This window comes from Thunnus thynnus, chromosome 9 (assembly GCF_963924715.1).
Source record: "Thunnus thynnus chromosome 9, fThuThy2.1, whole genome shotgun sequence".
NCBI classification, from domain to species: Eukaryota; Metazoa; Chordata; class Actinopteri; order Scombriformes; family Scombridae; genus Thunnus; species Thunnus thynnus.
The window spans coordinates 24,576,170-24,589,338 of NC_089525.1; the positions used below are offsets into that span (position 1 = coordinate 24,576,170).

The 13,169-nt window shown below is 37.2% G+C and overlaps 1 protein-coding gene across 1 annotated transcript; it reads right to left on the reverse strand.

Annotated features, from left to right (window-relative positions):
* Position 1: 1 nt before the first annotated feature.
* On the reverse strand, positions 2-1,891 carry LOC137189768 (uncharacterized). The gene is made up of 5 exons (XM_067599825.1): positions 1,833-1,891; positions 793-1,693; positions 485-610; positions 234-283; positions 2-136 (listed from the first exon to the last, which is right to left on the reverse strand). The coding sequence occupies exons 2-5, from the start codon at positions 1,178-1,180 to the stop codon at positions 2-4; spliced, it is 699 nt and encodes a 232-aa protein (XP_067455926.1). The 5' UTR covers positions 1,181-1,693; positions 1,833-1,891.
* Between the last annotated feature and the right edge of the window lie 11,278 nt (positions 1,892-13,169).

The window sequence follows — 13,169 nt, forward strand, 5'->3', positions numbered from 1 at the left end:
TTCATTCCTGTTTTTGAAGTAAATAAAAGACATTGGTGTAGACACAATTTTCCTCCCTTGTTTTTGCATTCCTTTTCCCTGCTTTGCCAGTTGTCTTCTTGGTTGGTGCAGAATAAACCAAATAGTCCTCATATATCTGAGGAAATAAATCATGCATGTCAATATAAGAAGGTGCAAACAGACAAAACATGCTGAAAACTTTTTGAGTGACATCTTATCTTTAAATTCCTTACCTGCTGACCACCACTGGCTGTTTCAGCATGTGTTTGCAGAGCGGCGGCAGCTTTATTATAAAAATAATTATTATAATTTACACAAGAAAATAATGATAAATAATCAGCAACACAGGCTTCATTGGTTTTACTTTACTGGAAATGAATGTTCCAGTAATATGACTTATACACAACTCTAATGTGAATCTAAAGATGTTACAGTTTTTATCAAATACTGTTTGAAAGATTGATGTCTGAGTAATTTCTCTTACCGTTACAACAATCACAAGATTTGTTCTTGATGCGATATATGAGGAAGGCAACCAGACTTATAGCCAAAGCAGCACACAGCAGAGAGATAACTGTGTTGGCCTTCTGTAAATCCCAACTGCTGACAACTGAAGTTTTATGAAAAGAAGGAAATTAGTCAACGTTATGAAAAAGTAATAAATCATTTTGGTATTATGATAAGATGATGTTACATGAAAAACACATTTATTTGATAGTTAATCTAAATGGATTGTACTTGACTCCTGATAAAACACACACAAATATGATCATTTCACCAAAATTAATTTACCTTCAGTGTTGAGTTTTGTTCCATTTCCAAATAATATCTCCCCACATGTGGCCACAGCACAGTAGTAAGTCCCAGCATCAGAGGAGCTGACCTCCTTAGAGAAGCTGTAGACACATTTCTGTGGAGAGCGAGTCTCAGAACTCTTTTCACATTCATCACCACTGTTTCCATGAGTGTAAATAAAACTGGGATGAGATTCATCTGATCCAGCTCTGAACCAGTACACTCTGTGTTCTTCTGGACACTTTTTATTCTCAGAGTCAGAGAGCACTGAACACTGGAGAGTCACAGAGTCTCCTGGACGGACTGGATCAGATGGAAAGTCTTGAGTGATGGCAGTGATATCAGGTTCTGGTCCTGGGGAAGTGAAAATACAAATTATGAACATGTTTTACTCACTTTAATGAAAAAAGTTACACACATTCATTCATATATGAAGAACACTTTCTTATAAACTACGGAAACATTAAAATGTAAATATGTAAACTGCTGTTATAAATGGTGTTGAATGTAAGCAGACAAGCTGATGATTACATATAAGGAACGTGAAATCTTTGCTTGCTAACTTTTATTTACCTTTAATCCTCAGAAATGCTCCTTTTAATAATGTCATGTTAAGTCGGTCTACTTTTATACAGTAATAAAGTCCAGCATCGCTTAGCTTAGCTTAGCAGGACAAATGTTCCAGGCTCTTGTTTTGTTGCAATGCGAGTAATCTTATTAACACCAAAGTAATCAAAATCATATGTTCCTCCCAAGAATTCAGGTATATTTCCTGCAACAAGCCTGATCCAGAACAAGGTTGTTGCTTTTAACTCAGATGTCTGGCGGATACATGTCAGGGTCACATTATCTCCAACATCAACAGTCTTTGCCACAAAGATCTGATCGTCTGCGCATCCTGAAAAAAAGATAAAAATAAACACAGAACAATAATGAACAATAGACAGATAAAATCATATATGCTTTCTGCTAAATTGCTCCAAGAAGATGACAATATAATTGAAATATCCAGAGTGAAGCTGACTTTTTATACTTACGCCCAACTCTGAGCACGAGCAAGATATAAAATCCAAACAGCATTTTCTTGTTAATTCACGTAAGACAGCAGTTAATTTAAACAGGATCAGAAGATTATCTGCCTTAATGTAATCATATGAAATGGGAGGGAACAATTCCAGAACAATCTGATTGGCTGCTTGTTATGTTGGCATTTCCGTGTACTACCACAGCGGAAATAATATCAAACATCTTTTCAACTTAAACACATGAAACAACACCAACAGTGAGCTTTTGTTTCATGTTTCATGGTGTGTTTCTATTACTGACACTGAGAGTAAACACAAGAGATGATTTTATTCAATCTTGATGTGAACTACAATAATCTCAAACACTCTTGTTTGTAACATTTTGTCTAGTTTTTTCTACAATATTTGGATGGACTTTTCAGCTGATAATTATGGTCAAGTTGTTCAGGACACACACAATTACCACCATAAATTAGACATAATTTTATATCAAAGGGTAATCTGTCAAGAAATGTCAGGAGGATTTGTCAGGTTTTCATTTGTAGGACGAAGAAGTGTCACTTTTAGAGCATTGTTGTCATTACCACAATATTTATTGGCCAGTAGACTGGTTTTGAGAATCCCTAAAATTCATAGCAAGTGCTGTTTTTGTGATTGACAGGGTGATATAGTGTCCATTTACAGCACAATTTATCTCATTGTTTGGTCTATACTAACCCTATCAAACTCAAAATCAAACCAAAAGATGTTCAGATATCTTTTTAAACAAAACCTTGATGTTGAGTAATTCTGCAAACCCAAGATTATGTTTAATGGTGGAGATTTCAGTTGTTCATTTTTTTTAATCATTATTACAGCAACTTAAAGACCCCCTACACTCGAAAATAGGTTTTGCTTCTTGGTTCCTTAAGTTGGATGTTTGGCCTTCACTGTGCAGAGTTTGACACTAGAAGGCTGTTTTCAAATTTATCTACTGAAGAAGGAAAGTTTCTCTGTGCTTGTTGAAAATCTGACTTTGAGGGGCAGGCCTATGAGCATGATTTGTGACCATAGACTATAAAAAAGATGGACGTAGCCACTGTGATGTCATCCACTGAGTTCTGAAGAGTGGTTCTGAAGATCAAAGTCGGCGGCTCTGGCCATCACCATCTTGGCACTGCCTGACTCCGCCTGACTCCTGGCTAATCCAAAATGGGCAAAGAGGTGAAGCTGAGGCGGGCCGAATGAAGCCTGGTTGCTGAAACAAACTACATAGTGACACCATATGCTCAACATATGCATCTTAGAATGGTAGGATTCATATAAAGGATGACAATATTGCTCTTTAATTAGCACTAAACATGATATAGTGATGTCTTTTAGTGATCAAATACTTTTTTGCTGAAGCATGACACCAACAATTCCAAGGTTGGGCTTAGGTTGGATTTGATCAAAATACATGTAATTTGCTCTTTCTGTACATCACTGCAGTCTTTTAGTAAAAGTCAGATGACTCAACAAACAGAAGATAAGATTACAACAAACTTTTCACTTGCTAAATGTTCATTTTAAAGGGGGTATAGATGCCACTAGCCATCAAATTAAAATTTAACATATAATATATCTGTAAATAAAGAGGCCTATGTCTGGTGTAAAATCCTGCAATAATGTCTGTAGCACTCAGTTGAATAGGAAATTATGTAAAATAAAAAAAAATGCATCCAGCCATTTGCCACACTGACAGAAAAAGATAGAGGGGCTGTCTTATATATTGTGGGAGGCAGCCAATCCAGATGTTCCACATCATCAATGATGACCCGCCCACTGTGCCTGTCAGTCACATCAGCAGGAAGAGCTGATGATTCTAGTCAGGGGGCTGGTGAAAGGAAAGCAGAGCACAACTCTGTCACAGCGCTATCACAGAAACCAATTCAGCTGCAGATAGTGTAGAACCTGCATGTTTTGACCTGAGGAAAGGGGCTTGTGTGAAAAGGGGAGAAAAATCACAAATAAAATAATAATAATTCAGCTGAAGGCAGAATTCCTGGCTCAAAAAGGGGAGAAAATCACTAATAACCCAGCTGAGTTTTGAACCCTTGAAGACCGTGTTGTGAGGCAGCATGTTAATCATTGAGAGACTATCCCAAAAGGGTGTTTTTTGTAACAAAAGAAAGCTTTTCACAGGCAGTAAAACAGTAAAAATGCCACCTTGCTACCACATGAACAGTGGTGGACACATTCACAATAACAAGACTGAACCAGCTGACATGATAATGCAGTCAAGTGCAACACCACAGGCTCTGGTATCAAAAAAAAGACAAACGTGGAGGTTTCTAACATTCTACTTCCTTCACCTGCTCGTATGTAGGTGTATTTGTATAGAGAATGAAACTAGATAGACTGATAATGTAAAGGGTCAAAACTGCAGCAACACTTGTCTGCATTTCTGTTTGTGGTTAAATCTGACAGTCTGACAAAAAATTGTTCTTACTACTACAAGTGTTGAACAGCACATCAAAATGACCATACTGTACACAATGCTGTGTCCAGCAAAGTGGATACAACAACAGGAAAAACTGTAAAATGTAATTTGAAAAAGCCCTGCAGTAAATACTTTCATGTACTTTGTGTCCTGCTTTGTACTTTCTGCTTTTTCTTTTTGCGCAGTACTGCTTGCAACCACAACACAAACAGACACAGATAAACACGCATTCAAATGACGCATGGAAAGTTAGGTTATTGTGGTTGGGCTTTCAATGTAAGGTGTTGTTTTCATTGGTAGTTGCTGTGAGAGAGGGAGTGCTACTCATTCACTCGTCCCACCCTGGTTGGTTTAGTTAAGTTTGCCTGATTATTATTTGAGCACCTTGTTAAAGTCTGTTCATGTGTCTGTGGTTGTACCTTTAAAAACAATTTGTGAGTGAGTGTGAGTATTTCAGACAATAATTTCAATTTGTTCAATAAAAATGAGACTGCCAAAACCTCTTGCAGCTTGTTTCTCCTGTTTTAACCTCACCACCTACAGTATATCCTGTTGAAGCTCACAGTCAGGTCTGTTCTGAGTAAACAGCCTCAGTTGTTGGTCAAAGGGCGGAGAAATGGCCCACCGCAGCGTTTGTCATTCAGTGTAGCTGTTGCATGTGGCTTTGCTCGCCTGTTCTCAAGATAGACGTGCAGAATGTATTTACAAAGTGATGTGAGACAAGCAAGATGGAGGTGTTTATTCATTTGAGTAGCTTTCTCCTTACATTTTTATACTGCATATTTTTAGTAAACATCTTCTTTAATAATGAAACATCAACTTACCCGTGAGGTCTCCACATCTCTTGACTTTCTGTGTGGTTTTGGCCACATTTCCTCTGGCTTTCCCCTGCAACTGCCCCTCAGATCCGCAGGCTACCACTTATGCTGTAGTTAATGTTATTTCTAATGTCTTGTTTCCTCTTCTTAAACCATCCAAACATCCAAATTCTACCAAATACAGGTTTGGAATTAAATTAGTGACGTTCTCATTAGGCTATTCATCTATTTCTGCATAGATTACACGAACAAAACAACACAAACTGCGGGTTCAGGATGACATTAGTTTAACTTAATGCAAGCACTGAAAGCAAAACAGCTGTATTACACCAAAAGACCAAAAATACCTATTACAGCTTTAACTCCAACATTGGGTACGTTTACATGCACATTCCACTATTATTCCGATATGACATTATTCTGAATTTGATACGGGTCGTGTAAACAGCATTTTCTGTTTGGATATTCCAAATTAGGCCTTATCCTGAATGTAGCATTTTCTAATTAAAATGTGAGATATAGCAGTATTATTCTGGTTTTAGGAGCATTCTTCGGACATGTATACATTTGGAATATGCACCTCAATTGGGGTTTTTATCACAGTTTGCAACACACGGCCTTCTTGCCTGTTGACCTCTGTGCAGGCAAAATGGCATATACTGGAGCAGGAAGGCAAACAGAGGAGAGGAATGAGAGGGAGGAGAGTGGAGAGATGTGCACCCTCTTCATGACAGGGACGGAGGGGTTTGTTATTATACTGACTGATGGTGATGACTCAGCAATGTAGTAAACATCATGGGACAACCGAGCCACTGGATGTGCCTGTAACTATAAAAGTATCATATCAATATCACTTGTCAGGCAGCAGCTCACTAATGTTTTTCATCTTGCTGTTTTACTTCACTGCCTGCGGAGATCTTGTGATTCTTGTTCCAACTGGAGCAGAGGGAAACCCTGAAAACCCTCTGCATGTAAATGAGAATATTGGTGTAATATTCATCTTCATTCTCCATGTGAACAGCTTAGTAGGAATACTGTCTTTTTCTAAGGGCAAAAATAGAAATATTTTGTGCATGTAAGCATAGTCAGTGTCTATGTTGTTTCCCATTAGCTATCAAGCTTTACGCTAGCGTACCCAAAAACATCACTGAGGTTTTGTCTTCACTATGAAGACAGAATGATATTTTTATCATGCAGCCATCAGGCCCAGTTGTTGTAGGTTAGTAAATAGCTCCAAAGTGTAAGCGTATTTCCAATTAAAAGCCCTGCACACCAATGATACTCCTACACAGGTGAATTCACTTAATCTGGCTGATTCTCAGATCTGTGTGGGTGTCTACAGGCTGTTTGATTGACATCTATGTGACTGCGAAAGGATTTGATGGTCAATTGTGTCGAATGCGACACTAAGATCTAACAGGACAAGTATAGAGACAAATCCTTTGTCCGATGCATTAAGGAGGTCATTTGTGACTTTCACCAGTGCTGTCTCTGTGCTATGATACACTCTAAATCCTGACTGAAAATCCTCAAATAAACTATTGTTATGTAGAAAGTCACATAACTGATTAGAGACTGCTTTCTCACGGATCTTAGAGAGAAATGGAAGGTTAGATATAGGTCTATAATTGGCTAAAATGCCTGACTCAAGAGTAGGCTTCTTAAGAAGAGGTTTAATTACAGCTACTTTAAAGGACTGTGGTACATAGTCTGTTACTAAAGACAGATTGATCATATCTAGTAAAGAAGTGCTAACTAGGGGTAAGGCTTCCTTAAGCAACCTAGTTGGGATGAGGTATAAGAGACAGGTTGATGGTGGACATGTACACTCCAGTATTGTTTTAACTTTGCTGGGGTCAACCTGTGCAGGTGCCTAATTAGCCAAAATAACTGAAAACAGCTGTGTGTGAATTGTTTTCATGTTACAGTATCGTGTTTGTTATTTTGTAGCTCCATTACAGGCACCCCTACACATTTGTGCTGACAGTTTCACGTTATTCTACACTCTGTGGTGGTAATGTGGCTAGAAACACAGCATTGCTACAGGAGGAAGATCATTGCTAGCTAACAAACATGGCTAAAAACAATGCAGGTTTCAAAGTATGAGGTAATTTTTTTTTTCAAATGTTTTATATGGAAAGAGTTACAGTATGTCTCAAGGAAGCACACAATGTGTTCTGGTAAGAAACGATGAAAATATAACTCTTTGTTTAAAAGAAATCTACACAGGTCATCTTTGTGCCTGTGCCGTGTGCGTATGTTGGTAGGTGGCGATATCCAAACATAATGGTAAAAACATTGCTTCATAGCTCCATCTTTAAATACACACAGTTGTTAGACAAAGGCATCTGTGTTTATGCTAATCTAAGCTAAACATAAAAACAGGAATTACAGATCATCAATCAAGCTGCAAGCATCAGTCAAGCTGGGAGATGCACTGACTCTCCAATGTTCACTGCTCTCCAAGAACACAACAAAAAACACAGATCGGTGTCCAGGTGAACACATCGTGTACTGGTTTAGAGCTGGATCAGGAGGATTTCATCCAGGCATCATTTACACTCACAGGAAGAGGAGTGATGAACATGTGGAAAAGAGCTGTGTTTACAGTCTGTCCAAAACTATGCAGGACTCCTCTGATACTGGGACTTACTACTGTGCTGTGGTCACATGTGGAGAAATCCTGTTTGGTGAAGGAACTAAAGTGGACACAAGTATGTATTTACACTTGTATTCAAATCATAAATGGACTTTGCATAAATATATTTAGCCTGGTTAAAATAAATTAGATTTTGGCCTTTTAACCCTCCTGTTATGTTCCGGGTCAAATTGACCTGTTTTAAAGTTTGAAAATCTAGGAAAAATAGTTAAAAGTATTTTTTCAGTATGAAACTTCTTCTGCCTGCCTTAATTAGTGTAATCAACATATAATATGAAAATGGTTCATCTCACATATCTGCAACCACCCCCTGCATGTTTATATCACATAGATACTGTTCGGGTCAATTTGACCCAGCAGTCAAACTGGAGGTAAAAGGGTGTCAGAAATGTCAGACTATTTTTTTCTTTGCAACTGTGAGACATATTTCATCCCAATCACTCACACACACACACACACAGAGCACACACACACACTCAGTGCACACACAGAGCACACGCACACACACACACACAGGTGCAGGTGTTATGATATTTGACGAGAACCATTTATGTTCTCGTGGGAAAACTCCACCCACATTCAGTGGACACTCAACAGGGGAGGGGCAAAACATATAAAAGATTCTCTGCATGGGAGTCCTACCAACATTACACTCTGTCAGGCAAACCTTTACAGAATGAGCAGCAGAAACAAAAGGATGACAGTCCAGGAGGCTCTGGAAGTCATCATTGATCATGACAGTGAAATGGAGGAGGATGTGTCTGAAGATGAAGACCATATTGAGCTAAATTCTGATTCTAATGATTCTGATTTTGAACCAGATGAGGGAATTGCTATTCCTATTCCTCCAAGCAAGACATTCATGTCAAAAAATGGTGAAATACAGCTGACGATGTCAAGACAAGCATGACTTGTGTGAAATGTGCAAAATTCATTTGCACAAAGCACAGTGTGGTGACATGTCACTCGTGTGCTGTGTAGATGTACACAGGTAATGGTTCTAATTGAACGATTACCTGTTAGAGGTAAGGAACACCATTGCACTAAATATTGATAGAATAGTTAGTAATGGAGTTGGTAATGAAATATTCACACTGCTTGTTAGGATTTTTTTGGTTTCGGACATCTTTTGGATTAGTTTGTTGCTTTCTCCAAAGTTTAAATTCCCCCTCCACTCAAAAATATGTTCTTCTTCCTGCTACTTCAGTTGGATGTTTGAACATTAGCGTGCAGAATGATGTATGTGCAGACTTCTTGTGACTATACAACCAGTTTGGAAGCCAATTCTGGTCCAGTTTGTATCCTACACAAGTGTGATGTGGAAATTTGAAGCCTGAGTACAAATACTCTGAGAAGATCTTGTGTCCAGCAGTTGAACTTTTTAAATGAATAATATTCGCATATTCATAGATTATGAGTGGATTATAGAGATTAAAAGGGAGAAGGAGTAGATGTCATTTCAAGGACTTTAATGAGGTATTTTTCATATTTCTTAAAATTTTTAAGAAAGTGTCTTAGGGCCCTACTTTAACTGCACAAGTGTAACAACAAATCCAGCATGGTAGGTCTTGGGTACACTGACTGTGTGGGCGTCTTCATGCACATGTGCTGTTTTGGTTCATGAATGTCCAGCATCGCCAAGTGCAAAAAGGCTGGGTGAAGAGATGAATACAAATCAATGGGTGTGGTGATTATTAAATACTCTCTTGGCCAGTCACATTACTGGTCTCAGCTCTGAAACAGTTGTGCCAGTCAAAATTAAGCATGATAATGACAGCTGAACAAAGGGAAAGCTTTTCTTCAGGAAATATCTGCGACAAACCATGAACACACATCACCACAAATCTGCAGCCAAAGACAGAGGGTGTAGGGTTTTTTATATGTTAGTTAGGCTACTATAATAATGTTAAAATAAAAAAAGTAAAAAATTCAATTTGGTGAAGTTGTTAATATGACTGCGTTGAACTGACATTATTTCAGCCATATTCTAATCAAATTCAAACCAACATAAAACAATTCGCTTTGCGCTCCTTCATTTGAATGAACCTCACACCTGTTTGCACCTCTCCTCCCATCTCAGCACCATGTGCTGTGCCACACAGACGGGCAAACCAACTTCAAGGTCAGGAAAATACCAAACAGTCAGAAATAACAGTCGGAGCGCTGCTTACATTGGTCTTTGCATCCCCACAAAAATATGGTGCAGTGTCTTAGTGTTAATAAAAATACGATGCCAAAAGTCAACAAAATCTAATAATTATCTCATTATATAAGTTTCTCATTCATACACATTGAAAAGGGATTAATTCATCCATAGTAAATACTTCATGCATGCATTGTTTTTTGCTTGTATCAATTGCAAATTTCACTTATAAATCAAACTGTGTTTATTAGCATTTGTCAAGTCTTTTGCCCAAAACTCAAATAAAAGAAGATGATACTTTTGACTAAATACTATAAATATTCTAGTAAACATGTACATAGAAAGTAAAAGTCAAAAGAGTGAAATACCTAACAGTTATTCCAGCAGTAATTCAACAATTATTTAGATTGTTGACAAAATGCAATTAATGTCATTCAATTTCTAATAGCAAATGATTACTCCTGATAGTCCATTAATAAATAATGTTTAATGTCTCTGGAAATTTTTTGGTTCCAGGATCAGAGTTTGATCCAGTTGTCCTTGTACTTGGAGCACTGTTGGCCTGCTGTGTGACTGTGATTGCCGTCCTAATTTTCTACATTAATGGGAGGAGAGTGTGTGACCATTGCAACGGTAGGTTCACCATATTTTTTTTTTTTGTTTCAGTTAAAGTCCCCCCACTCAAAATGTGTTTTGCTTTTTGTTGTTTCATTTGGATGTTGGACCTTCACTGTGCAGAATGATGTATGTGCAGAGTTTGACACTCAAATGCTGGTTTCACATGAATCTGATGAAGTTGGAGAGTTTCTCTGTGCTCACCTTAAATCTGAGTTTAAAGGACATGGCTGGCCATTTTATATATTTGTCTTATTGTCAACAAATCACATGTGCAGAAACCGAATCCTATTCCTCTGTGCCGTAGACCTCCATCGTATCCAAAAACTATTAAAAACATGTCAGTGAGTCACACTGTTGCACTGGATGACATGTTTATTCCTTATGAAGTTTGGACATGGTAGTTTGTTCAGAAATGGCTCCAAACACTAATAACAGTGTCTTCAGTGAGTGGTTAGATGTTGATTTTTCATTGTTGGTCACTATTAGAATTAAAAAGTGTCAAAATAAAATAAATCATTGTGAACATTTTTTTATAGTGTTACAACATTGTAAACATTTAAGAAGTGAACCATTTCATGAGGTCACTATAGTGTATTTATATTTTTGTCAAATTACATTAATTTCCAAAGCTAGCTTGTAACTTCCATCTTCTGATGAATGTTCATCACGTGAATGATGATTGAATCCTTTTATGTATGTGTAATGAACATTTAAGTTCACATGTTACATGATGTCAAAATCTAATTTCCAATGAGCAAAGCTATTCACCAGTGACTGCTCAGTGCTCAGGGGCCACAAGGGCCAAAGCTGGGTACATCACAAGTGTGTAACTGTAAAACCACAACATTATCAATGTGATCAAAGTCTTGTTTTTTTCATTTCTGTTTTAATGAGACACAAACACACTGATATGACATCAGGAAACATATTCCCACTGTGAATACACTGAAAGTTTTGCTTTTATTAACAGGAAGAACAGGAACTCAACTGTGGATCAATCAAATTATCTGGTAATTATGCTTCTGGTAAATATGTGGTGGTGTGTTGCCCTGTTTGCACTGGCTAGGTGTAGTGATCTTGATGAAAGTGTTTAATGAATATTTTGCCAACTTTTTCCCTTTTTTCCTTTGTCAGATCCAGAAGGTACAAAGTAAAATAAAATAAATTCACTGTTAAGCGACATAATGTTTTTACTACATGATAAACCAGAGGTATAAATACAAAATAGGTCACTGAGAAATATAGAAATATATTTAAATAAGTGTGTTAAGCTCTCTAAGACAATGTAAATGATCCCGTATGTCACTATAGAAATATTATAAAAACATTATAAAGTGCAAGAAATAATAAAGTAAATGAACAAGTGAACCAAATGATTTTAATAAGTCAGAACTTGTTGATATTGTTTCCACCTGCAGTCCTGTTCAATAATATAAGACATCTGAGGAATGAATAATCAATTACACATTTCACATTTAGGCTAATGACACTGATTAAATAAGCCACCTAAGAAAGTAACTTTATTGTTTAGTTAATGATGTTACAGTTGTAATCTCTAAATTATTTAATAACACATAAATATTATATTTCCTGCAGGATGGTGAAGCAAAGACAGTGAAATATGCAGCGCTGGATTTCTCCACAGTGAAAGTGAAAAGAGGGAATAGAATGAAGAGAGAGAACACACAGTGTGTTTACTCTGATGTTAGATCAGATTACCACACCCAGCAACACCCCTCTCTATAGGCAGAGCAAGACCTTTACACTGCTCCCCAACTCTATGCAGAGGTCCGTAGCTTAGCTCGTTTTAGAGTTGCAGTATAATGTGCACAGACAGCGATAGGAGGAAGTTGAACATCAGTCAGAATGTGTGTTTTCTGAAAAGTGTTGCACCCAGCAGATTTCTAGACAGACTGCTCTCAAAAGTTGAGAAAGATTCAGTTCTTGAGAAAAACAATTAATCTCAACAGCTTTCAAAATTCATGATGCATATTTGTTTATTGAAAACTAAAATAAAACATGGAATGTAATGTAATTTTATCCAAGATATAAAAAATCATTATGTTACAGAGTTCAGAGGTGAAAGGCATGGAACAGCTTAATCACTATTTTCACAGAAAATGTGACAACGAAAAACTTAATATAAGAAACAATCTGATGTGTGAATTAATCTGACCCCTAAGCCCTGACAGCAGTGTAGACACAATTTTCTTCTGCTGCTTTTGCATTCCTTCTCCCTGCTTTGCCAGCTTTCTTCTTGGTAAAGGTTACTGCAGAATAAACCAATGAGTCCTGATATCTCTGAGGAAATAAATCCCAAAATATTGTGAGATGGTAAGTCAACGTAAGGACGTGCAAACAGATAAAACATGCTTTTAAAGTTACACATTATCTTTAAATTTCTTACCTGCTGACGTTGCTGACCACCACTGGCTGTTTCAGTATTTGTTTGCAGAGCAACAGCAGCTGTATTATAAAATAATAATAATAAAAATATGACTTATACACAGCACTGATGTGGATCTAAGGGTGTTATAGCTGTTACTAAATTCTGCTTGATAGATCAATGTTGCGTAATGAGTAATTTTTCTTACCATTACAACAATCACAAGATTTTCTCTTGATGCCATATATGAAGAAGGCTGTTACA